The sequence below is a fragment of the Rhinopithecus roxellana genome, chromosome 11 (genome assembly GCF_007565055.1).
Source record: "Rhinopithecus roxellana isolate Shanxi Qingling chromosome 11, ASM756505v1, whole genome shotgun sequence".
In the NCBI taxonomy this organism is placed as follows: Eukaryota; Metazoa; Chordata; class Mammalia; order Primates; family Cercopithecidae; genus Rhinopithecus; species Rhinopithecus roxellana.
The window spans coordinates 82,534,692-82,562,581 of NC_044559.1; the positions used below are offsets into that span (position 1 = coordinate 82,534,692).

General features: G+C 44.4%; 1 protein-coding gene across 3 annotated transcripts in view; it reads left to right on the forward strand.

Moving 5' to 3' along the window:
- Nucleotides 1-27,890, forward strand: part of SFMBT2 (Scm like with four mbt domains 2) — a 255,539-nt gene that overhangs the window by 33,335 nt on the left and 194,314 nt on the right. For 2 of the 3 annotated variants that reach the window (XM_030940693.1, XM_030940695.1), the window contains exons 3-4: nucleotides 7,695-7,789; nucleotides 10,482-10,722. In XM_030940693.1, the coding sequence (XP_030796553.1) occupies nucleotides 7,695-7,789; nucleotides 10,482-10,722 (336 nt within the window). The remainder of the gene's footprint in view (nucleotides 1-7,694; nucleotides 7,790-10,481; nucleotides 10,723-27,890) is intronic. The other variant, XM_030940694.1, reaches the window with a different exon arrangement.

Genomic DNA, 27,890 nt, shown 5'->3' on the forward strand with positions numbered 1-27,890 from the left:
CCATCATCCACCCATCCACTCACACTCACACCCATCCACATACACATTCACACACATACTCACACCCATTCATCCACCCATCCATACACACATACTCCCACCCATTCACACACACACCCTCATTCACACCAACCCACACACACACACACCCCACACACACACACACAATTTCGGGGGCACAGACACAACTTAGATTCTTTGTTGTTCTTTTGTACTCTTTCCTCCCATGCCACCTACCCTGTGTCCCATGATACCTTACTACAGGGGTTTCCAAACCCCGGCCACAGATTGGAACTGGTCCATGGGCTGTTAGGAACTGGGCCGCACCACAGGAGGTGAGCATCTGGTGAGGGAGCTAAGTTTCATCTGTATTTACAGCTGCTCCCCATTGCTCACATTACTGCTTGAGCTCCACCTCCTGTCGGATCAGCAGCAGCATTAGATTCCCATAGGAGCGTGAACCCTATTGTGAACTGCACGTGCGAGGGGTCTAGGTTGTGCACTCCTTATGAGAATATAATGCCTGATGATCTGTCACTGTCTCCCATCGCCCTCAGATGGGACTATCTAGTTGCAGGAAAACAAGCCCAGGGTTTCCACTGATTCTATATTATGGTGAGTTACAGAATTATTTCATTATATAGTACAATGTAATAATAGTAGAAATAAAGTGTACGATAGATGTAATGCCCTTGAATTGTCTCGAAACCATCTTCCCTTCCCTCATGTCTGTGGAAAAATTGTCTTCTACAAAACTGGTGCATAAGTCCCCGGTGCCAAAAAGATTGGGGACCACTGTGTTACTGTCTCCCTAACAAGTGACTACACTTGAGTGACTGAAGTTTTTCCTTGAGAAAATTATGGGATCGAGGAAAGGAAAATCGAACGTGCTTGGATGTTTTCTCTCTCTCTTTTTTTTTTTTTTTTTGAGACGGAGTCTCTTTCTGTTGCCAGGCTAGAGTGTGATGGTGTGATCTCGGCTCGCTGCAACCTCCGATTCCCTGGTTCCCTCCTGCCTCAGCCTCCCAAGTAGCTGGGATTACAGGCACGTGCCACCACACCTGGCTAATTTCTGTATTTTTAGTAGAGACGGGGTTTCACCATGTTGGCCAGGATGGTCTCCATCTCCTGACCTCATTATTCACCCGCCTCAGCCTCCCTGAGTGCTGGGATTACAGGCGTGAGCCACCACACCCGGCCGGGTGTTTTCTCTTATGTTTGTTTTTTTGCCACTGTCCACTTCGAGATGTTATGATGCTATGATTCCTTGCAGTGATGCCCATGTGAAAGGAAGACTTCAGCTGGCCTCAGTCTCATTACCAGTTTTTTTTTTTTTTTTTTTTTGAGACAGAGTCTTGCTGTGTTGCCCAGGCTGCAGTGCAGTGGTGTGATCTCTGCTCACTGCAAACTCCACCTCCCGGGTTCACGCCATTCTCCTGCCTCAGCCTCCCAAGTAGCTGGGACTACAGGTGCCCACCACCACGCCTGGCTAATTTTTTGTGCTTTTAGTAGAGAAGGGGTTTCACCCTGTCAGCCAGCATGGTCTTGATCTCCTGACCTCGTGATCCACCCGCCTCGGCCTCCCAAAGTGCTGGGACTACAGGGTGGGGCGGCGTTTTCCTAAGCAAAGCTCAAATCACAGTTGAGATCAATAACTGCCACCCAAGTCCTATAAATGAAATAGGCACAATATAAAATTACTCCTTCTCCTGGGAACACCAAATATGTGATTAGAAAAAGCCCAGGGAGAGGAAATAGCCCAGGATCTGCGGCCTCCCCAGCAGACGCCATAGACAGCATCATCCCGGCGGACACCAAGAAGGAAGTGCGCTGAAATTCCAATGCTGAGATTCCAGGCGTTGTCAGTTGCTGTGATAAAAGCAAGCAGAACAATATGCTGACATAGTGTTCAGTAGATTCCTTGACATTATTTTTATAGGCCTGCTACAGGAAATGTCCTGATGAAGTCTGTAGATAAAGCGATGTTGCACATTTAGGCAGAGTGAGCCTCAGTAGAGAGAATTACGCTGAAAATGTGGGCTTGATTCTTCTTCTTGGCATTTGGCATTTGGAATGTATTCACTGGCTCTTCTCTTTGGGAAGGAAAGGAGTCAACATTTTTCTCAGGAAAATTCAAGCCTCACTCTTCACGCTGGGAACTGGTCCTGTGTGACTCAGTGGTATTCCCTCTTCTCCCTAACCCTCCTTTGAATAGTTGCAGCTTCCCCTGGCTAGGCGATTTTTATGTTTTTTGTTTTTTGTGCTTTGTTTTTTCCCTTTAGAATAACTCTGGCCATTGGGTAGTCGGACGAGCCAGGAGGACCTTTGTGCCATGAGGACTGTCCCCCTGCCTGTGGGGTGGCTCTGCAATTGTGAGCTCAGATTCTAGGCAGATGGCCACGGTTCCTTTCTGAGTTGTTTGCACAGATGCTTCTGATGAATATACTCACAGTGGAACTATTTTCTAAATCTTCTGATAGTATGAAATCACTATCAGTATTTACAGGAAGAAAGACTTAATGTCTTCTTTCTTTCTCTTTCCACATTAAAAAAAAGTATCTAGCATCTAAGAAGGTGCTCAGTAAGCATTCACCTAGAATCTGCCAATTCCCAGTTCCTTTATTGGTGTAGTGGGCACAGGCTTTAATATTCAGCCTCGTAAAGTTAGCCTTTTTTCAGATTGTAAAATTGTACAAACCCAAGATTTTATTACTTGAACGAAGATGTATGGGCCGTTTGTTTATTCCATTTTTCACTCTAACGTCACTTACAGTCCAGCTTCTAGTAAGGTATAGTAAGGTATTCTTTTTATGTTTGTTATGAAATATTCTTGCCTCATAAATAGCTTTCTGTTTTCTAAAACTGGATTGCTGCTAATGAACATGCCTGTTCCCTTTTAAATTGTGAAATTTTCTTAGTAGCTTTTCCTGGTCGGTTTTCATGACATCATGGGGAAATACCTCCCACTGGGTCATTTACAGTGGAGGGAGATTGTCAGAATTTCCTTGATAAAATGTTTATGGGTTTAAGAGGTTTATGAATCAGCTATAAATATTTGCTCTGGGTTTATGAGGCCTCTCTCCATAAACATTTTGTGTGTTTTTCTATTGCTCATTGAAATGTCTTTGGAGAATCAGCTCCTTGGGGCACATAGGCCTGGGGAAGGGTTGTATGTGACACATTTTAAAAGGCTGTATTGTGAATAACCCTACATTTTGTGCTTGACTTTGTTATAACGCACAGTTCAAGTCATCAGTGCTGGGCATGAAGGTTTGAATTTTTTAAAATCCCATTCTGAGTCTCACTTTTGGTTACCTTTTTAAGTGTTTTCTTTAGACCAGCAGAGAGTGACAGAGCTTACTGTTCTACTGATTCCTGCAGGGGAGACACAGTGGCACCCTCTGACCTCCTGGTTATCTTGACTGAGTGAAACTGTGTACGCTGAAGTCTGCAGAACCCGTTATATTGGGAAATGTAGTTGTAATGAATTAAAATTTGATGGAAGCACAACTTTTGGTAAAATTCTAATAGCCTAGATTAGGATTGTGTGGTGAATAAAGAACTGCAGCCAGTGGTCTCAGTGTCGAGGTTGGAATTGGAGGCTCTGGTCTCTCCTGATCTGAAGTGATGGAATCATCGAATCTTTGTGGGTAATGTGGTGGGTTCACTAAAGCCTCTCATCCCAGGTGCTGGTGACTGCAGGCAGTTTCCGAGGTTCTGTCTCAATGTGCATGTTTCCTTTTTTTTTGTTTTATTTTGTTGAGATGGAGTCTCGCTCTGTGACCCAGGCTAGAGTGCAGTGGCACAATCTTGGCTCACTGCAGCCTCCGCCTCCTGGATTCAAGCGATTCTCCTGCCCTAGCCTCCTGAGTAGCTGAGATTATAAGTGTGTGCTACCACGCCTGGCTAATTGGTATATTTTTAGTAGAGACAGGGTTTCACCATGTTGGCCAGGCTGGTCTCAAACTCCTGACCTCAAGTGATCCACCTGGCTCGCCCTCCCAAAGTGCTGGGATTACAGGGGGAGCCACTGCACCCAGCCTCTATTTGCATGTTTCTGATGTGCAGGAACAAGTCACCCAGGACAACTTGTTCCCTTTTTCAGCAGCCATCATTCTCGGAGTCCTACACAAAACTTCGTGCCTCATTTGGCCCAGGGCTGAGTTTCATGCTGATATCTTCTTCCCAGGTTCTCTTCTTCCTCACACACATTCTGGGAGCTCAGTCCACTCTTTTCTCCGCAGGTGGCCATGGCTTCCTGTTTCTTCTCTTTTCCTGCTTTTTTGGCTGTAGACTGTTTCAGGGTTCACCAACATGGAGAGACAGACTCATCACTTTAAAACCTCCCTAGGATTCTGCAGAAGACATGAACGGTGGTGGTGGTGGTTTCTGGTGCATGACACAGTTGGGAGAAGGAGGGGGAAAGTACTTCATAAGAGCTCCAGCTTTGGACTCCTGGCCCTGAGGCTGGACAGCAGTGACTCAGGGTGACTCCCTGTCCTTTCTGAGCTCTCAAGATTGCCCCTGTGAGTATGCATCCATTATGATTCTTGGGAAGATTGTGAGGAGATACCTGTAAACCACTGTTTCAGTCTGTTTTGTGTTCCTGTAACAGAATATCTGAGTCTGTATAATTTATAAAGAAAAGGTTTATTCAACTCCCGATTCTGGTGGCTGCCAGGTCTAAGACAGGCAGGTGCATCTGGTGAGGGCCTCAGGCTGTTTCTGCTCTTGGCAGAAAGAGGAAGGGGCGCAGGTGTGTACAGAGAGATCACATGGAGAGAGGAAGCAAGAGAGAAACCAAGGAAGCCAGGCTCTTAACACCCACTCTCGAGGGAACTCATCCATTCCTTGGAGAGCCAGAACACACCCCTGAGGGAGGGCATTAACCTATTCATGAGGGATCTGCCCCCAGGACTCAGACATCCCCTGCTAGACCTCAGCTCCCAGCACTGCCACATTGGGAATCAGATTGCAACATGACTTTTGGTGGGGACAGAGCACATTCAAACCGTAGCAAGCCTTGTAGCAGAGAGGTGACACTCAAACACAGCAGAGCTCTTAGGATGTTCCCAGGAGGGTGGTGGCTGCTTTGTAGATCTGGAAGTTGCTGACACAGGCTGGGGCAGGCAGGGGCTGCAGGAGGGTCTGGTTCAAGCTGAGGCCAGACAAGGAGGATGGAAAGAAGCTCTGGACTTTGTCTGCAGCAGGTTTGCTGTCCTTAGATACTGCATCAGGACTTTGGGGCAGATCAATAGTGCTGAGCCTCTGACTAGTGCATTGGAAAGCAAATTTGGTAAGAGGTGCCCAGTGCCATTGGGAGGCAGAGGATTGTCAGCAGAGCCACCAGATGCCACTCTGAAGTGTTTTCTGGAAGATGACTGCTTTCTCTCTTGTTCATTTCACTGTGTCTGTGAAGCTCTAAGCCTCTTGGTGTCATCCATTCTTCACTGGAGGCTGCAGGACCCGTTGACTTTGTTTTTTTTTTTTTTTTACAGGAAGCACATTTCTGCCTGAAGGGCTTCAATCCCTGGGTGGGACCAGATGTTAGAGCACCACCAAGAAAAGATTTTCTCTCCTGGTGGCTTTTTCTTTTTCTTTTTTGAATGTCTGACTATAAGTCACTTCATTGAAGCAAAAGTTGAGGAGGCCATTCTATGCAACTTGGGCTTAGAAGGCAAAATTTAAAATAGCCTTTCAATTCAGCCTCTTCTGACTTTACAAAAATGATCCTCTTCCCTCAGTTTCTAAGAGTACACAAAGTATTAAGAGAGACTTACTTTTCCTACTTATAACTTAAAAATTTCAAGAAGGCCGGGCACGGTGGCTCACACCTGTAATCCCAGCACTTTGGGAGGCTGAGGAGGGAGGATCACCTGAGGTCGGGAATTCAAGACCAGTCTGCTCAACATGGCGAAACCCTGTCTCTACTAAAACTACAAAAATTAGCCTAGTGTGGTGGCACAAGCCTGTAATTCCAGCTACTTGGGAGGCTGAGGCAGGAGAATCTCTTGAACCTGGGGGGGTGGAGGTTGCAGTGAGCCGAAATCGTGCCACTGCACTCCAGCCTGGATGACAGAGCAAGACTCCGTCTCAATAAATGAATAAATAAATACATACATACATAAATACATAAAAAATAAAAATTTCAAGTAGACAAATAGTGATAGTCTCTAAAAGAAGGCATTCTTATTTGACCCCATTTTCCCTGGCCCATCTGATAGGATTGGATATCCGTTTTGCACAAGCCACAAGATGGAAAGCAGTATTTACTCCTGGCCATTGACATAGGCTTTTGTTTCTAGAAGATAAATGGGTCAAACATCAGCATCCATTGGACATTATTGCAGGAAGATAATCTAAACTTTTGAAACTCTTGTGTGCATTTTGGACAGCTATTTCTGTTGTATGTTCTTATGACCTTGCCAATTGGTTCAAATAATGTTTATGGCTTATTATTTCCATTTAAAATGATGCAGTCACATTTATGCTATGTGTGTGTTAAAATGTGTTATTTGATGCTTTTTGACTATACAAGTTTTATCTTTTATGTAGCCTTACATGTTTGGAGAATTGCTTGATTTCCTTCAAGCTGGGTGTGTGGGTTTGTGAAATTCAAATACTTATGATTTTGGCCCGGCGTGGTGGCTCATGTCTGAAATCCCACCACTTTGGGAGGCCGAGGCAGGTGGATCACCTGAGGTCAGGAGTTCGAGTCCAGCCTGGCCAACATGTAGTGAAACCCTGCCTCTACTAAAACATAGAAAAATTAGTTGGGTGTAGTGGTGCATGCCTTTAGTCCCAGCTACTTGGGAAGCTGAGGCAGGAGAATTGCTTGAACCCAGGAGGTGGAGGTTATAGTGAGCCGAGATTGTACCCTTGCACTCCAGCCTAGGTGACAGAGCAAGATTCTGTCTCTCAAAAAGACAAAACAAAAAACAAACAAACAAAGAAAACCCACAAATAGTTATGATTTTGAGAGCCATGTTGTGTATTTGATTGTATTTCTCTTTATTCCTTGTGATCGGAGAAGCACATGCTCTGTTGGTTTCTCCAGAGTGTCAGGCCCCAACAGCTCTGTCCCAGCAGTAGGTGAGAGTTGGGAGCCCTGGACTGGCCAGGCATCGGGGGTGTGGGGCAGCTGGTTGGTTTGTCTTGTTGACTGGCTGGATGGCCCCACACACTCGAGCAATTCTTTTGGGCCTCATTTTCTCTTTTTCCCCTTAAAATGGTGCCAGAGTCAGTGCTTTATCTTTATAACAATTAGTGCTGTTCTCCGTATACGTCATAACCTACATCACAGCCCTTAGTCAGCGCACGATGGGTTCCTTTGTCTTGTCCTCCAACCTCCCTGCAGACTGGGGTGTCTACTGCAGCTAATTTCGAGCTAATACACGAACATGTAGCAAATATGCATTGGAATATGTCTCATGTTATTTACCCCGGAGAACCCAGTGTTACTCTTGATTTCATCCGTGCGGTGTCAAAGCGGAATGTCCCATGTTTTCCTTTCTTTAGTCAACACCTCTAAAATCAGCGGACTGAAGAAGCTTTGCAAAAAATTCTGCAATATCCTTTTAAACTGTGGAATTAACTTGTGTCTTGCATGAAGGATTTTCTGGTCTCAGTTGCAGGTCAGCACCTTTCTGTCCTCCACTCCAGTATTGATATTCTGCTCTTTCGTTTTTCGACAGAAGAAGGCTCAAGCTTGGAGGAAACTGGCTTTAACTGGGGAGAATATTTGGAAGAGACAGGAGCAAGTGCAGCTCCCCACACATCATTCAAACACGTATGTAAAGCAGCTCATGTTCTCTGTGTCTAGAAAGTGGGACGGGAAGGAATCTGTAGGCAGAAGCCGGAGAACCCAATGGAAGAAGGGCAGTGGAAACAGGGAAATTCGTGGCCAGACATGGCGGCTCACACCTGTAATCCCAGCACTTTGGGAGGCTGAGGCTGAGGCTGGCAGATCACTTGAGATGAGGAGTTCGAGACCAGCCTGGGCCACAAACAGGCAAAATCCCATCCCTACAAAAAATGTAAAAATTAGCTGGGTGTAGTGGCACACACCTGTAGTCCCAGCTACTTGGGGGGCTGAGGTGGGAGGGTTCCTTGAGCCCAGGAGGTGGAGATTACAGTGAGCCAAGGTTGCGCCACTGCACTCCAGCCTGGGTGACAGAGTGAAACCCTGTCTCAAACAAAGAGGAAAGAGGGAAATTCAGCCAAGATTTTTTAGGAAGAAGGAGGAGTCTTAGAAGTTAGCTTGGTTTCCCCGGATAGCTCCAGGGAATATAGACCACAGGTAAGGTCAGCTTGAGTAAGTAAAGAGCCAGAAAACTAAACCAGTAGGTATAATGTATTCTTAGTAGGTGTAATGGCTTTATGTTTTCAGCTTCAATTAATATTTTGATTTTGAAAAAGCTCATAAAAGATTTCCAGCCATTTATTGGCAGATGAGTCAGATTAGAGGAACTAACCATAAATATGATGAAAACATTTGGATCCAACCAAAAAAAAACCATTCTCATTAATCATATTTCTTTGAATAATGCAAATAGCATGCCCAGTACTGGGCAAGTCCCAGAAAATTTTTAAAAAGTGAGGTTTTATCAGGTTTTTGCTTTGGTGTAAGATATTGGCAATATATAATATCATTAGCAGGGAAAAAAAGACTAACTCACCTGGGTCCTAAGAAGTTGGGTCCTGGAAATTTAGTCTTTAATTGTTGTTTTAATAGAAATAGAAACGGAGATTTAACTGAGAAACATTTTTCACTTTGTCCATGCAGGACAAAGATTCAGCCTGAGTTTCATCGACAAATTGGGGCACTTTTCTTAACCTGTTCTTCCTTTTGGCTCCTTTGCTGAATGAGGAAGCCAGAACTTGTGATTCCTTATTTTTATTTATTTATTTTCTGTGAGCTGGGTCTCGCCACGTTGCCCAGGTTGGCCTTGAACTTCTGGGCTCAAGCAGTTCTCCTACCTCAGCCTCTCGAGTAGCTGAGATTATAGGCATGCACCATCACGCCCGATGTGATTCCTTCTTTTAATACAACATTTTATTCTTTTTGGAGGTGAAGTGTTCTCTCCAAAAGAAATTTAAGATTTTTATTAAATTTCTGTGACCCTGAAAAGGTAGATCATGTTTCCATTTCTCTTTATACTCATTATGCTATGTTTACTAGTTTATTTTGAATGTGATTGTGGCTGTGTAGTAAAACCAAGAGCTAAATATTAAAACATAGCAAAGCTTTCAAGCATACGATGTGGTTATGGTCCCGCAAAAGCCATTGTAACATTTACATCTTAAGATGCTGAGATGATTTGGCAGTTGCCTTAGGCAGGTTAGGAAAGAGACGTTGATCACAACTTTTTCCTTCCTTTCTGTACTGAGAAGTTATCAATTTCTCTCTGTATGGAGTCACTCCCATTTTCTTTGATTCAGTCAATCCTCCCACCTCCCTTTTAATCACAGTATAGTGTCCTGGGGGGCGGAGCTGGAGGCTGTCCTTCAGGATGCAGGAGCTCCCAGGTCTGTATGCTAGGTTTAAAGGAAAAGTAGCCTCAGACCCATATAAGTGTGATTGATAATTCTGTCATCTCCTTTAAGCAGTGGCCACTTATGGACAGCGGATATGTCAGCTTTGCAATGTTAAGACCCACCAGGCTGGAAAACTTTTTCTGGAAGTGAGGGTTGGTAGATATCAATAGACTGTAACCCTTAATTAAAAAACAAATCCAGGCTGGGCGCGGTGGCTTAAGCCTGTAATCCCAGCACTTTGGGAGGCCGAGACGGGCAGATCACGAGGTCAGGAGATCGAGACCATCCTGGCTAACACGGTGAAACCCCCTCTCTACTAAAAAAATACAAAAAACTAGCCGGGCGAGGTGACAGGCGCCTGTAGTCCCAGCTACTCGGGAGGCTGAGGCAGGAGAATGGCATAAACCCGGGAGGCGGAGCTTGCAGTGAGCCGAGATCCTGCCACTGCACTCCAGCCTGGGCTACAGAGCGAGACTCCATCTCAAAAAAAAAAAAAAAAAATCCATTTTCTAGGGCCAAATCCACAACTATCATGTGGTCCTCGTGAGCCCTTGAAAAGTGTGTAGTCTACATTCAGATGTGCTCTGAGTGTAGAATACACACCAAGTTTTGGAGGCTTTATTTGAAAAGAAGAAAGTTGGTCGTTTCATTAATGTTTTTTATATTGATTACAGGTCAAGGTGATAATATTTTGGATATATTGGGTTAAAATATATTGGTAGAATTAAATTTATTCCTTTTTTTTCTTAAAGTGGCTGGCTGCAGATATAAAGTTTAGCATTACATTTGTGGCTTCCACAGAATATTACTTAGATAAATATATGCCTGTTTTAGAGCACCAGGAGTATTGTTTGTAAGTGCCATGGTTTTTAGTGGTTTTTGTCGTCTTCTGGATGTATGTGTCTAGGGTAGTAATGGGTTTTCTCTATTTCTGATTCCTTAAGGTTGAAATCAGCATTCAGAGCAACTTCCAGCCAGGAATGAAATTGGAAGTGGCCAATAAGAACAACCCGGACACATACTGGGTGGCCACGATCATTACCACGTGTGGGCAGCTGCTGCTTCTGCGCTACTGCGGTTACGGGGAGGACCGCAGGGCTGACTTCTGGTGTGACGTAGTCATAGCGGATTTGCACCCCGTGGGGTGGTGCACACAGAACAACAAGGTGTTGATGCCCCCGGACGGTGAGCCCCCATTTCAAAGGCTTCGATTTACAAGCCGCCATCCTTCACGATGCCTGTAGCTTTGCAAGGAGCAGAGAGAACCTTGCACAGAATCCTTAACGGTCTTAGTGCAAAGGTCTCACAGTTCTTTCAGAGTTGTTTCTCGGGCTTCCTTAGCTGGAGGGAGATCGGTACATTTTCGGATGTCAGAGCTGGTGCTGACAATGGAGCCAGCCTTGGCTTTTAGGAACTGAAAATGTGCCTAATCCTTAAATTACTTTTGGAGGATAAGAAAGGAAGGCTGAAAGGACGTCAAGAGTTGAGGTCTTGTGTTCTGCGATTGGCCATGTTGCTTTTCTTCTGCTTTAGCAAGTCGGCATTTTGAACAGTAACATGGAGCGTCTTAAGCAGGCTTCTCTAATCACTTTTCATGATTTCATGGGAGGCTGTTAGGGTGTCAAGCTTTCAGAAAATCACAGATGAGAGAAACGACATTGGTCTCAAGGGAATGGTCAAAACCCATGTAGATATGATCAATTTAGTTGCTACAAAGCCACTGTTCTCTATGGGGGCAGTTTTACCCCCCAGGGGACACCTGGCAATGTCTGGAGGCATTTTTGGTCAGGGCTATGGGAGTTGCTACTAGCATTTAGTGGGTGGAGGCCAGCAACGATGCTAAACCCCCACAGTGCACAGGGCAGCCCCATAACCAATAATTACCAGGCTCAGCCTGCCAGCAGTGCTGAGGGGGAGAGAGCCTGCTGGAAAAGAATGGGCTGGGCATGATAAATGCATCGAAGGAATTCGTCTCATCCCGTAAGTGAGAAAACTGAGGACAGCCAAATACGTGAATCTCAACATACCACTCTCTATGTTTTATTGTATGATAATGGCAGCAGCGATACTTGCACGCTCTTGATGCCACCTTGCAAATGTGTGTGGTGTCCTCTTCGTAGCTAGCTGCCTGTTTTCATCTTGAAGTGACGTGTAAACTTGGAGAGGTGAAATCCCCAGGTTCATTCTGTCCGTGGTATTAGCAGTTACCTTACTTAGCCTTTCGCAGTATTGGAGCTTTATCATTTTTTTTTTTTTTGGTTATGATATTTTGTTTTTCTGATTATTGGGAATAGCCTGTGGTTTTTAACTACCCTTTGTTATGTGTAATTGATAATCTGCTAAGAAGGGGGTCATAAAATGGCTGAAGTCAAGAGTGGCATTTATGCGACGTTTGTCTGGATTGAACCCACTGCTGTGGCGTTAGCTGATATTTTGACTCTTTATTGTTTCTGAAGAAAGAGAAAAAGGTTGTTCTTTCTTTCCTTTCTGCATTGGGTCTTTGCACCCGCTCTTTCCTATGCCGAGAACCTCCTTCCTTTCCACGTCCTCCTCCTCCTCCAGCTGTCAGTGTAGTTTCCTCTTCTCCTGCACCAAGGTTGACACTGTCCGTGCTCACGGGCCAGGTCATACCCTATCTGTGGCTGCCTGCACCTTCGGTGTGCATCATGGTTGCAGTTGTACTGTCTTTTCTTTTTTGATTTTCAATATGTAATTTACATGCCATAAAATTTCACAAGGTCATGCAACCATTATTACTATCTAATTCCAGAACATTTTTTTATCACCTCCAAAGTCACTCCCCATTCCCCCCCTCCCCAGAAAACCCCTGGCAATCACTAATGTACTTTCTGTTTCTGTAGATATTCCTGTTCTGGGCATATTACATGCATGGAAGCCTACGCTGTGTCACTTTTTGTGTTTGGCTTAGTCTCCTAAGCTTAGTGTCCTCAGGGCTCATCCCCATGGTAGCTCGTGTCAGAATTTCCTTCCTTTTTAAGGCTGAATCATATTCTCTGGCATGGATCGATCACATTTTGTTCTCCTTTCATCAGTGGGTGGACATTTAGATGCAGCTGTACTTCCACTTGGGTGGTTCTTTGAACGGAGTACACTTTATCCCCTTAAGACAGTAAGCTGCATGGTGTGAACCCACTCATCTGTGTACAGCAGCTCTAGCATGTGCTGCCTGTGCTTGAGGAATTCTCAGTAAAGGTTCACTGAGTAATTGAGTGATGTGCTGAAGAAGGTGAAAGTGCTGCTCACATGGTAGTCTGAAATAGCAAGGAAAAGAACAGTCGTTGTTACGAAGGTCCAAAGCACGTGCGCTCTCCTTCGCCTTTCCTCCTTGAGCTGCCAGTAGCGCTCTGTGCACCTTCTCTCTGGACGTGCGAGCCTGGATTTCCAGCCTCTATTCAGGTGAGTGCTGGAGAATGGCTATTACTAAGTCAGGTTTTATTTTTAGTTCCCACTCCAGCTCTGCGTAAGCAAATCGTAGGGTCAGGAGGCACACCCTGGGAGGCACAGTGCATGCTCGTGCTTTTGGTAATGTCTGATTCACTCAGTCCCAGCCCCAGCCTGAACGGGTCCTGAGTGACACTGTTAGATCTGCCTTTGAATTAAAACCGCCACTGAGATGAGAAGCTGTGGTGTAACGTTTGATTAATTTACCTATGATTTCTGATCCGTCGTGAAATAAATCAGCCTTGATGGATGAATTGTACTAATGGAATATTGAGGAAATATCAGGTCTAGTTAGAGATTTAGAGACCTTCCCCCATCCCCAACTCTGCACGCAGGTGCCACACGTTTATGCTGCCGCACACTCGGGGGGGTGGATTCATGCTGGAGGCCAGGTATGCTTGGGGGCACCAAGAGGAGGGCACACAGAGGGGGCACATAGAGTGGGTGGGAGCCTCAGGCCCCATCCTTGCTGCGGACGGTTTTACCATCACATTCATGACTCACTCTTCAAGTTTGACACTTGAGTCTTGAAAGGCCCTTGGAAAGGATGTAAGATGATTTCACTTTGTAATAGCTGCTCTAGTGAACGGTTTTAGAGACAAGTTCTGGGGTCTTGAATCTGAATACTCTAAGAGCTAATGGGTTCATTTGGTAAAAATGTATGCTGTTGCTTGAGAAAGAGGGCAGACTTTATTAATCAATTCTTCCTTCTCCTTCAGAAGACAAATGTGGCAGCAGTCACATTCTTGGAAACACCATCAAATTTGTATCCTACTGACTTTGTGCTATTAGACAAGACACAGCCACACTTAAAATGACAAGTTCAAAAAGAAAAATGAGAAAACCCTGGAAAAAGGGAAACCATGAATGTGATGGAAATATTTAAAGTCTATTCAGTTGTTAACAACTTATGCTAATTTGAGGAATTCTTCAGTGATTTTTTTAAAGAACTCAAAAAAATTTAGTGGGTAATCAATAGGACTTGGAGATCTTTAGTATGGAGAGCAGAGTCAGGAAATAGCAGGTTCATGGGGCAAGAGGTTTTATTGATTGCTGTAGGACAGAATAATTATTGCTTTGTAGCCAGAGGCGGTAGTTGTTCCGGAGGGAATAGTAGAATCTATTTTTTGAACAAGGATTCTTGTTCGTGTGGTTTTTTTTCTGTCTTAGAGAGCTGATACCATTGTAAATTCTGCAACTGTACCTGGTCGATCTTTGCTGTGGTTAAACTTGAAAGGCACTGCAGAATATGAACAGCAGTTATAGCAATCTGGGGTACATAATGTTTCTGTTTGGGAGGCTTCTTGGTGAGAGGGAGATTTTCTTACTGATTCCAGGAGTCAGAGTGGTAGAAAGGGAAGGGGCCTGTGGTTGCAGCCCAAGATCTGAGTTCTTATCTCGCCTTTGCCATTAACTTAGCTCCATGGGTGAGTCCCCTTCTTGGGGTTCTCATCTTTGCATGAGGGGTGTTTTAGTCTGTTCTCACACTGCTAATAAAGACATAGCTGAGACTGGTAATTTATAAAGAAAAAGAGGTTTAGGCAGGGCGTGGTGGCTTACGCCTGTAATTCCAGCACTTTGGGAGGCCAAGGCAGGCGGATCACGAGGTCAGGTGTTCGAGATAAGCCTGGCCAACATAGTGAAATTCCATCTCTACTAAAAATACAAAAATTATCTGGGCATGGTGGTGTGTGCCTGTCATCCCAGCTACTCAGGAGGCTGAGGCAGGAGAATCTTTTGAACCTGGGAGGCAAAGGTTGCAGTGAGCTGAGATTGCGCCACTGCACTCCAGCCTGGGCGACAGGGCGAGATTCCATCTAAAAAGAAAAAAAAAAAAGAAAAAAAGAAGTTTAATGGATTCACAGTTCCACATGGCTGGGGAGGCCTCACAGTCATGGTAGAAGGCAAATTAGAAATGAGGAGCAAAGGCACGTCTTACATGGTGGCAGGCAAGAGAGCAGGGGAACTTCCCTGTATAAAACCATCAGATCTCGTGAGACTTATTCACTATCATGAGAATAGCACAGGAAAACCTGCTCCCATGATTCCGTTACCTCCCACTGGGTCCCTCCCACAACATGTGGGGATTATGGGAGCTGCAAATCAAGATGAGATTTGGGTGGGGACACAGCCAAACCATATCAAGGGGGTTGTGGTATAGAATCTCTAAAGAGCTTTCCAGTCTTTTCTAGGCATTTAGGAAATGCCTAGGTTTGTGATCCTTGTGAAGGAAGAAAGGAAGGAGGGTTTGGGTGCTAGTTTTCCTATATAATGCACAAGGAATGGAGTTTTTTTGGAGTTAAGATCCATGGACGTCTAGCCCAGGAATCTGTCCAAAGCACGGACATAAAGTTTCTGAATTACTGTTGGAGGTGATGACAGTTTAACAGATTGGGAGACGCTGTCATTAGGTCAGCAAGTTACGGCATGTGCCTGGGTAGAATTTTCCCCCATAAAGAATTGTAGGCCCCATTCGCCATTGGAACCAGAGAACTGAGAGTCTTTAGTCCTTAGCTGAGTAATCAGCAGAAGCTGAGTCAAGTCAGTTGGTTGTGGATAACAGCCTGGGAGTGTTGGCGAATTTTGTCCTTGTTTCATGGGAGAAGGGAGAGAATGCCTTTCCTTGTCAGATGGAGGTTGCAGAGCTCCAGATCTTCGAGGACACTTTGGGATTCTCCAGAGTAGTTTTCTAGTACCTGGAGTCACTGCATTGAAAAACAGTGGTTTTATTATCTTAGATGATAGTTTTACAGAGCACCTAGGACCCCGTGCAGTCCCATGTTTTCCTGCGTTACTATTTTAAATTAATATAAGCTATGAATTAATGTAAGCCTTCATGAGTCTGTGAAATGGTCCAAGGAAGGAGAAACAGCATGGCGGCAGCTCCAGGAGATGTCATCACCAGGGGATGCCCATCAGCAGGCAGAGCTCCATTAATAAACATGCATTTAGAGACCCGGGCTCCGTGGCCAATTGGCCGTTCAGGGAGCAGTGTTCCTGCTTGTGAGCTAATCGGGACTAATCTTTCATATTAAAAGTATTAAGGAACATACTACATTAAAGCGTCACTCAGTGCTACGGAGGATTATGGCTCTTATTAGTGGAGCAAAATGTAAAACGTTTTGGTTTAGTAAATCCATAAGACTTGATTTATTCATAAGCACACGCGATGCTCGCAAAGGGCAGCTGCCAAATAATTATTGTTTATGGTGAGAATATATGGAAATCATTTAATCCAGTGACGACTTCATTGTTATTTATTGAAAAGCAGCAACATTACCTCTTAATGTGTGGGACTGGGAAGCTTTGGAGATTTAGTCGATGCCTGCCGAGCCCTGAAAAGGATGCTCGTGGAAGATTGCAGGTAAGTATGTGTGATGATGCAACTCCAAATAACACCCCTTGGCTTGTAAATGGAGATGTATTTATGAGTGCTTTCTACTGCTGCAATAAAAGTATTGGAATTTTAGTGCCTTAGGAGTCATGCCAGTAATTTTTATTTTCCCCGTTATTAAAATTTCTGTCGTTTGAATTGCATACTCTGCAACCTTGCCAGAATGACTCGATTTACCATTCAAAGTTAAATCAAAATTAGTGGAGTTAGTTAATATACAACTCATTTGAATGAAGGAATGTTTATTCATGAAGTGTGAGGAGAAAGTGTGAAGATGGCCTTATGTTTATGTGGACAGCTCCTGCCAAGTTTTAAAGCCTGGTTTTAGGACTGTTTTTGGGAATTGCCATTTTTACTATAGTTGATTGTAGAGGACAAGATGCTGGCAGATGGCACATGGCACAGGAAAGTGACCAGACAGCAGGACTTAACCGGCTGTGACATGGCTCAACTGTGGACTCCGAGAAGTAGAATTAGGTTATGTTTTCATGAGACTGACCATTTTTAAAATTTGCATTTTATAATGTAAATGACATTTTAGTAATATTAAGGGAACTTAATCACATTGTTTTCTTTGGCTATCTGACATTGTAACTGGAGTTTCACTTGTTTATCAATAAGAAAATTTAATACATATGCTAAAAGCTCAAAGAGCAAAATGAATCCTAACTGGGCACCCAGGGTTGAGGCAAGCAGAGAGACACTCATTAAATATTAGATAGCTTAGTATAAGGAGAGCAGAACACATTGGTATAAGAAAGGGTAAGATTATTTGACAAGTGTGTCTGTAAATAAACCAAAAGTCATAGTTAGATATTTTATTTAAAAATATTTAAATATTCTAAACTTTTAAAATATTTTAAAAAGTGAGCTAGTATTGTATTGTCAAAAAGCCATTTTTGATGATGGTGTATGAAAGAAGGAACATTCAGGTAGGAAACAAAGTAATCCTTTCTCCGTAGGCACTGAATAGACCTTCTACAACAATTCCCGTGGTTTTGAATTCTATCTGATCAAGTAGAGAGTCTGTGAACAGATTCATCACGGTGTAGACCAGGATGGGCTTGGCTTGTAGATGTGTGTGACAGAGAGAGTAGGTATGTGTGTGTTTGTAACTGTTGGTGCAAACAGTATTTAATTTTAATTTCTGTCATTCACACATCACATCATAAAAGAGTCCTCCGATGAATCAAAACCCTTCATATAGGTAATGGTGAGTAACTTGGTCTGTGAGTAAAAAATGAATGTTTTTTTTTTCCCCCAGAAATCCCTGTTCGGTGTTTGTATTTGTTTTTTGCTACTCACAATATGCCATATACTCTCTTTTTTGTTTTTTATTTTAATTTTTTTGAGGCAGGGTCTCATTCTGTCACCCAGTCTGGAGTGCAGTGGCGTGCTTTTGGCTCACTGCAACCTCTGCCTCCCGGGGTCAAGCTATCCTTCTACCTCAGCCTCCTGAGTAGCTGGAACTACAGGCACGCACCACCATGCCTGGCTAATTTTGTATTTTTGTAGAGGTGGGAGTCTCCGTGTGTTGCCCAGGCCAGTCTTAAACTCGTGAGCTCAAACGATCTGCTTTCCTCAGCCTCCCAGAGTGCTGGGGTTATAGGCATGAGCCACCGTGCCTGGCCCCACACACTGTCTTTGGTCATCTTGAACAGTGAATGAATGAATCACGAATTTCATTCTGTTTGTGTCATAGCTCTCCAATTAGAAGATATTTTTGTGTGTACCTCCTGTGGTACCGGGTAATGACATTTAATCCTGTCAGTCCTCAGAACATCCTTATGAAGTGGCTGGTATTATTTTTATTTCATAGTTGAAGAAAGTGTGTCTGTTCCCCGATCAGGCAGTTTGAAGTAGATTTTAAGCTAAGAGGATTCTGGCCAGTTCTGAAATCCATGCTTTGAAAATAGCAGGGGGTCTGTAAATATTTGTTTATTGATTAGATGATATCATTAAGACTTTAGATTAGAATGGTCAGACTGAATATCACTGAGAAACGTTGTAGAGTTGGTTTATTGGTGATTTTTAAGAGTAGGGTAGAAAGCTGCTGTCCAGAATATTTTCCAACTTGTCTTTTTTGGCGGCAAATAAATGGAAGAGATGCGGTCTGGAAGTTCTTTGCCGAATGGTAACCATGAGATTATGTAAAGTTATGTAAATTGCATCAGATGCTATTTGGGTTTTTCTGCACTGCATGAAAACTGTAAGCACGAAGGAGTGACTAGAAGGTTTTCCTTTTTAGTGCTAGTCATAAATGAATTTATTTTCTCCTGCTTCTCAACCCAGCAACATATGTAATTTAAGTCAAGCATGTGTTTGATTCTGAGTGGAATTCGAGGGGGAGTTGGTGCTGTGTGTTTCCATGGCCTTGTGGCTGATTTTTGCCTCCGTGTTAACTCCTTCACTTCCGAAATTGTCAGAGCCTCCAACTCATGTGGCCCCTCCCTCCCTTGGTGCCCCACCTCCCCTTGTAAGGATCCTGGCCCTGGCCTCCTCCAGATGCAGCTCAGATGATCATTGCCTTGGGTGCGTGGAGGGTTCAGCTCCCATCCAGCCACGTTCCTGCTCTGGGTGGACCCTGGAATGTCCTGAATGATCCTTGGTTGTCACTTGCAAGGGAAGCCCTATGTCACCTTTACACAGACAAGCCCCCCTGGGCACAGCTCAGCCTGTAGGACATTTGGCTGCTCCAGGCTTGACCCTTCCTCGTTGACCTCCCTTTATTCCCCCTCCACCTCCACCTGTTCACTCTTCATCATGCCGCTGACCGTCCTCTAGTTTGTTGGACTGGGGAGCTTCTCCCACTGTGCTCCCAGCTCTGGCCTCCTATACAAGCCTCTGACTTCCCTGCTGCTTCTTATTAAGTCTCCTCTCGTGGCTCCATGTTTCAGGGCATACCTCCGTTCCAGGGCCAAGCAGATGTTCTAGGGCCATGCTGGTGTCCCAGGGCCATGCAGATGTTCTGGGGCCATGCTTCCATTCCAGGGTCACCATGCCTCCATTCCAGGGTCACCATGCCTCCATTCCAGGGTCACCATGCCTCCATTCCAGGGTCATCATGCCTCCATTCCAGGGCCACCGTGTCTCCATTCCAGGGTCACCGTGCCTCCATTCCAGGGCCACCATGCCTCCATTCTAGGGCCAAGCAGATGTTCCAGGGCCATGTTGATGTCCCAGGGCCATGCTGATGTTCTAGGGCCCTGCTTTCATTCCAGGGTCACCATTCCTCCATTCCAGGGCCATGCTGATGTCCCAGGGCCATGCCTCCATTCCAGGGCCACCATGCCTCCATTCCAGGGCCAAGCAGATGTTCTGGGGCTATGGTTTCATTCCAGGGCCACCATGCCTCCATTCCAGGGCCAAGCGGATGTTCCAGCGCCATGCTGATGTTCTAGAGCCATGTCTCCATTCCACAGCTGTACAGATATTCTTGGGCCATGCCTGTGTTCCAGGGCCATGCAGGTGTTCTAGGGCCATGCTGATGTCATAGGGCCATGCAGATGTTCTAGGGCCATGCTTTCATTCCAGGGCTATGCTGATGTCCCAGGGCCATGCTGGGTTCCATTGAGTTTCACTCCAGGGCTGTGCCAACATTCCAGAGCCATGCCAACGGTCGTGCCTCCAGCTCGAGTCCATCAGTTCTGCCGGTCATTAGGGAGAGTCTGCCTTTTTGAGCCTGGCTTTCAGGGAATGATTGGTTTGTGCATAACTTGTCTCCTGAGTCTAGAATGATGTTCAAGCCTGGCAAGTACAACTTCAGTTCAAAGTCTTGGGAACTTAGATGGTTCCCAAGGATGATTCAGAGGTGAATTTGGAATTGTTTGAGTCAAGGTTTTCAAACAAGGGGAAGATCTGTAGGCTGGAAACTTAGGAAAAAGCTGCAGTTGGAGTCTGAAAGCCATCTACTGTAGAAGCAGGGGGAACCAATGTTGCAGATGAAGTCCGAAGGCTGCCTGCTGGAGAATCTCCTCTGGCTCCCGGGAGGTCAGCCTTTCAATCTATTCCAGCCTTTGACTGATTAGATGAGGCCCACCCACATGCAGGAGGACGATCTGCTGCTCAGTGTGTACTTACTTAAATGTTACTCGCCTCCAACACCTTCACAGAAACACCCAGAGTAATGTGTGACTAGATGTCTGGACACCGTGGCCCAGCCAAGTTGACGCATAAAATTAAACCTGCCAGGCGTGAATTCAGAGCTGGAGCTGCATCACCCACTTGCTCTCCCCGGTGTCATCTTAATGCCTTCTGGAGAGGCAGAACATTTTGTGTACACTTGGAATCACTGTGCTGGTTTGCCTTAACAGACAGTGTTCAGTTGATATTTCTGAATATAGATGCCCTTAACAGAAAGCTCTGGTAGCAATTTGAGAGATTGTGAAGTAAATGCATGGATTATCTTTAATTCTGTGAAAGTGTAAATGTCAGAGTGACAGGTCAGAGATTCTCTTGAAAACTAATACAAAGTGGGTAGGAAGAAGAGGCAGAGATATTTCACCTATTTTTTTAGGCTCACTGCCTGCTGCTCAGTAGGGCCACCATGATTTATCTGAGTTCAGTGTCAATTTCCATAACTGCTTATTACTCTACAGGTACCCACTGGGATTACTTACAAGGGATTTTGCTAATGAGGATTCACTTCCATATACAAGGTTCTATGGCATGCATTTAAAAAGGTGGTAGCTGGCTGGGCACGGTGGCTCACGCCTGTAATGTAATTCCAGCACTTTGGGAAGCCAAGGAGGGAGGATCACATGAGGCCAGGAGTTTAAGACCAGCCTGGCCAACATGGTGAAATGCTGTCTCTATTAAAAATACAAACATTAGCCAGGCGTGGTGGCAAATGCCTGTAATCCCTACTTGGGAGGCTGAGGCAGGAGAATTGCTTGAACCCAGGAGGCGGAGGTTGCAGTGAGCCGAGATCACACCACTGTACTCCATCCTGGGTGACAGAGCAAGACTCCATCTCAAACAAAACAAAACACAACAACAATAACAAAAACGCAGTAGCTAGTGTGCTTTCATCATGGGTTGCCTTGAACTCCTTTGAGAGCTTGCATCTTAATCATTATATGGCCTGTCCTCAACCCTGAGAAAAAACGAACACGTGAACAGCCTTTGAGGTTAGCATTACACTTCCACCAGGATGAGAGGGGCCTCCAGCCTGGGGTGTGCCTTTTAGAGAATGCAGAGAATCACATGCACAGACAACTACGTGTATTCAAGAGCACGGAGCTGCCTCTCCCTCAGATCCTGTTTCCAGGACTGTTCCCCAGCAACTGTACCTACACATCAGGCTCAAGCGGAGAGATTCTCCGCATCTCTCGTGCCCTTGGGAGAAAAACAGCAGTGTCTGAATGCTGTGATTTTGTGAGCTGTGGTGTTGCCACTGTTAGAGTAAAAGATATATTAATGGTCAAATTACTTCTTTCAGAAAGCACAAATAGAATAAATTTTTTACTTAGTGAAGAATCACTTTGCAATAGTGCTGAGCAGTTTCTATTCTAGAAGAAATTAGTACAGAATTTCCAACAGTTATATACGTTGACTGGGGCTTTTTTTTTTTTTTTTTTTTTGAGATGGAGTCTTGCTCTGTCGCCCAGGCTGGAGAGCAGTGGCTCTATCTCGGCTCACTGCAGCCTCTGCATCACAGGTTCAAGCAATTCTCTGCCTCAGCCTTCTGAGTAACTGGGATTACAGGCGCCTGCCACCATGCCCAGCTAATTTTTTTGTATTTTTAGTAGAGAAGGGGTTTCACTATCTTAGCCAGGCTGGTCTTGAACTCCTGACCTTGTGATCCACCCACCTTGGCCTCCCAAAGGGCTGGGGTTACAGGCATGAACAAAATTAACTTTGTTTTACAAAATGAAAATGAAATATTTTACCGTACAAATTCACACTATTTTCACACATGGGAATCTGGAACCCTAGACGTGACATGGATGAAGCTGATGTTGACTTTTTACATTGGCAACTGAGTGAATGTTGAATGCTAGAACTGTGGATAGTTTTATTTCTTTATAAACACGCTTAATGAGATTTGGTGCTGAAAAAATAAAATATTTAATTTTATTTTAATATTTTAAATTAAAATGTTTGATATTCACTAATTTTAATTTGCATTTTCCTGTTAATTTTAGTAGATACTTTAGAATCTTAGAGGAGGAGGAGATTTGGAATCGTCCGACACTTAGAAGGAAAATAGCATTTTTGAACAAAATGATTAAAAAGTTTGAATTTAGCATTTTCTTCAGTTTATGTATTTTGATGAAAAGAATTAAGATTGGGTATAATGATATTTTATCTTTTAATCTGTTAGGCGATTTCTGTGACTAGAACATAAATTATGTGAAAATCTAGAATTTTAACTAAATAGTTAATTTTGCTGAAAGGAAGGCCAAAGGGATAAAGATATAATCATTTATGACTTCTGTAAGTCTTTATTTGATTACTCATCTAAACATTGCTGGCCCATCAGCAGAACACCCAGACTCATGTTGTCATAATTGAATTTAGTCATCTCTGGCTTTTTGCCAACTTTCTGTCATCTGTGTGCACTAGCACTTTTCCAGACTTTTTGATTGACATTATGAAGATATATTTGTCAGTGTAGGAGGACAGAGCATACTTTACTTAAAAGCCTGTTTGCTTGATTAATAACTTGTAAATCTTAAAACGTGCTACGTGAGCTACATTTGTATTCACACCTGGTGTGTCTGGGCCCATTTTAGGGTTCAGATAGAGCCCCTGTGAACTAGAAGTCTTTCTAAGGATGATTTGGGCACGAATGAATTTAGGGAGCCAGTTTCTACATCCACCAGGCCTGTCTCTTCCATGAGACTGAGCTGCCTGAGAATAGACCAGTGCTGTCCTTTCCCACCTGTCCCGCCCTCTCTCCCTCTTTCCTCTCCCACGTTGGTTGAGAAGGATGCCACCATCTGAGGTATCGAGATCTCATACCCACCGTGCCAGCCGTGACATCCAGACACACCAGTTTATCTTTTTATGTTTACTCGTGACACTGCCATGTTATTCATATTGTTTTGACCAAGACTAATGACAATTTTAATAATCTAAGCCAAAAGAAAATTTTTCTTTTATGGTCGAAAAATTTTTTTAAAAAGTTGAATTATATACTGCCTACTTTTTGTTGTTGTTGCAGAGAAATTGGATAGGATAAACATTACGAGACTGTTGGGATAAGAGTCTGGGGGATATAGGCTGCTTCTGTAATTTCAGGGAGGAAAAAGAACTCCATACAGGCTGTTAAAGTAGTACTGACATGTATATTTTTATTTTTATTTTTTGTTTTATTTATGTTTTTTTTGGAGAGGGAGTCGTGCTCTGTCACCCAGGCTGGAGTGCAGTGGCACGATCTCAGCTCAATGCAACCTCCAGCTCCTGGGTTCGAGCGATTCTCCTGCCTCAGCCTCCCAAGTAGCTGAGATTACAAGCACGCGCCACCACACCCAGCTAATTTTTTGTATATTTAGTAGAGACAGGGTTTCGCCATGTTGCGCAGGCTGGTCTCGAAACCCTGACCTCAGGTGATCCACCCACCTCGGCCTCCCAAAGTGCTGGGATTATAGGCGTGAACCACTGTGCCTGACCTTTTATGTATAATTTTAAATGTAGGATGGACGGTATCAGATCATTTACTGAGTATATTTATGGGAGTAATATAGGAGTTTTATTCCAAATGTCAGAGTTGCAATACACAGGAAATTATATCCTTTGTGACTATTGAAATGAATGAAACATTTCTCAATGCCAAATTGAAAATGCATGATGGGAGGACATGAGGTTTTCAAGATTCTTGTATGGGGGGTATATGAACAAGAAAGTTTGAGGACCAGTTTTCACAGATGGTACTCAACCACAGCCCTTCTCGTTCATCCATTAAGATGTTTTTTTCTTTATAATTTAGATGCTTAGACGTTCTCAGGGCTTTGGAAGGATTTATCATAATTGAGCATTTGCTGAGTTTCTATTTCCGTCATTGGATTCCTTTGGTAATATATTTGCAAGTCTTTCTCTGAGTTCTTTGCTAATAGGAAAACAAGAGCTGACAGGAAGATCTTGGGTTGATGGGTAAAAAAGGCTACTGGCTGCTGATTTGGTCCACTCTATCACCACATTACTGTTGCCATAGAAATGGAAACACTTTAATATCAATCAGTGCATATTGGGGTTCTACGCTGTGCCTGGTGTTTTTTGGGTGGGAATATATGATATGGTTGTTATTAAGCATTTTGTATTGAAGCACACCGGTAATATAGTCAACTTTTGGCTGATAGTGTGTACTCAGTGATCAATTCAATTTTGGCAAAGTATGTTTTCTGTGATGGCCCCAGTGTACTTATTTATTTGTTGGTCATTTCTGCCCTGCTTTTGACTGTTTCACTCCTTGGCTTAGCAAGAGGTGTTGGGAGCTGATTTGAAACTCTGATCTCTGGAAGCGTGGGGAATATGACTCCTCTAGTCTGGGTGGGAACTTCTTTGAGATAGCATTTCTTTTCTTTTGAGTTTTTAAAATGTGTCTGTCTAAGCCTGGGCAACATAGCAAGACGCCTTCTCTAAAAAAGAAATTCACCAGGTGTGGTGGTGCATGCCTGTAGTCCCAGCTACTCAGGAGGCTGAAGCAGGAGGACTGCTTGAGCTCAGTAGGTCGAGGCTGCAGTGAGCTGTGATTGCACCACTGCACTCCCACCTGGGTGACAGAGTGAGACCCTGTCTCAACATGTCTTTATGCCAAACGTTTTTAGAAGTGTGTTCAACTGCTACGGAAACTTCCAAGAGCCGGGCGCTGACCTGACCCGGGCACCTGGAGCATTCCTTCTGGGAGAATCTGCCTGTGGATGAATAGAAAGACCCCTGTTCTCTGCTGGTATTGAAATAAAACACTGGCATCTCTGGAACTGAGTTCTGTATAGTAAGTGACTCCTCTGGCCAGCATACGGGGTGGGAAGTGCTGGTGTGAGTCACGTGACCTGAGCGAGGGGCTCAGGCCTGCCCAGAAGACAGCCACTTCATCTGCTTGCATCACACTGTCCTCATCTTCACGGTGACGAATTGACATAACCTTGCTCTCACTTGGATGGCAAACGCTCTCTGTAACCTGTCACATGGAAAGTTCCCTCCTCATCACATTATCAGATTGTTCCTTTTTTTTTTTTTTGGTAAGAGGCTTTAATAGGCCTTGACAAAGGGCCGTATGAGTGAAGAAGTGTCTGTGCCCTAATCGCAGGGCACTTGAAATACAGCCACAGGGACATAGTGTCTTTCCTGTAGTCAGTAGCTCCTCACCCGGCCACGTCCACTGTCCAGAATACTGTCAAGGAGTTGCCTGTTTACGCGCTGTGAGCTCAGAGAATTTTGATCATACTGCCTTTAAAATGATTATTTTTGCTCTGTGCTATAATTGTTTGTGGATACCTGATCTCAGCCATTTGCTTATGAAAGTGAGGCTGTGTGAATGATTTGTTATCAGAAATACACATTTCGGATCCTAATGCCACCACTTAGTTAAATGTGCGAACCTGGGCTAGGTATTTTCTCTCTCAACTTTGTGAAGCAATATTCCCGTGTGTAAACTGGGGATAATGAGGCCCGCCTTACAGGATCGTTTTGTGCATTAAATGGGATTCGTGGAAACTCCTTAGAGCAGTGCTAAGAATGAAGGTGGTAATGAGAAATGGAATTGTTATCCATCCTCATTCTTCTGGTTAAGGATGGTATTTTATTCACCTTTTGATTTCTTATAATGCCTTGCACATAGTTAAAGCTCAGCAGTTGTTAAATGAATACAGAACAAAGCCTCCATGCAAAAACAACAACACACAAAACTAATTAGTACTAGTGTTTGTGTATTATTCGCTGGAGGGCCTTTTCAAATCCTACCACATTCATAGACAACAATCACGTTATTTGATTTTGAAGCCCAGCACATGTTGGAAGCAGAAAATTAGAAGCATGAGAAGACAGCTGTTAGTCGTGCATATTGATATCACAAGTAAATCATAGCGGGCCACCCAATTGCAAGGAAGGAGGTAGAGGAGCTGGGAAAAATGGTATCAACAGTAGAACAATCTGATGCCATTTACCACAGGAGCAGATAGCCCCATCCACAGATCCAGAGGGTGTGTGGTTACCACCAAGGGAATTGCCAGCTATTGCATAGTAAAGCCGAATAATTGATTTATGGCACTCAATCCTCCAACAAGTTGTAAATTTCTTTGATATCTACCAAGTAGGTGGCAACAGCAAAGGCTAACCTCAGGGGGATTTGCATGGAGGAAAAGCAAGATTGTGAAAACCTGCTGTTCTAGGAGTTGAAATGTATTATGATTATAGCTATGGTAGAACTCTTCTCTTCTTTGTCATGCAGACTTAAAGTATAGAACAGTCTTTATGCCAGTTTCCTAAAAGTGGGAACTCCGTAAACCAACACGGTGAGTCTGGAGCAATGACAGGCTACAAAAAAATTAAACATATTTGTATTTCAAGATGTAGCGAGCTCTCGTGGCCAGTTCATGGCCACTTTGGGAAGGCATTTGTCAGGAGGAAGCAAGATGGCACTGAAGGGTGGCAGAGGACAGATGCTAGAGCCATCATGGGTGCAGAATAAGGCAGGCCCGGAAGGGTGGCTGGGTGGGGTCACCGCTGATAGTTCAGATATATTTTGCTGTCGATTTTCTAATTTTCTAAGATGGAGTGTTAAGGTCCCAGCATGTGGAATGTGCCTCCAGATGGACAATTCCGGTTGCCTGCCTCAGACCTGGGGATTGGGACTGGCCAGAACAGAGAAGTCCCCATCAGCAGGATGGACAAGATCCCATCCGCCGGATGTACCCCATGGGGAAAAAAAAATCTAGGAACTAAGACACGATTGGGCAGGAGTCTGGGAAACTTACTGGGAAGGATCAAGGCTGACTTTGCCACCATGACCCAGCTCCAAACACGATGGGAAGAGGGCTGTGGAGTGGGACTGTGGACAGCACTTCCCAGGGCCCTGAATGAAGCAAGCTTGGAGAGGGAGCTGGTGTGTGGGTCTGAGTGGCTCCTTGAATGTCAGCATGCGCCTATGAGGTGCCGACGTAGCCTTCCGGCCTCTTTGAGAGTTGGCTTCCCATAGGGACATCCTAGACACTGGATGATTTTTGCATCGGCATCTTCAGTCCATCAAATACAGTCCTTGAAATCCCAGTGTCCTTAGTTGGTGATGGGCAGGGGACAGACATTCGTGGTCTCACATTGAGGGTCTTAGGAAGCAAGACGTGGATAAAAGAGTCAGGGATTGAGGTCCGGGCACGGTGGCTCACACCTTTAATCCCAGCACTGTGGGAGGCTGAGGCAGGCAGATACCTGAGGTCAAGACCAGCCTGCCCAACATGGCAAAACCCTGTCTCCACTAAAAATACAAAAAATTAGCCAGGCGTGGTGGCAGGCACCTGTAATCCCAGCTACTCGAGAGGCTGAGGCAGGAGAATTG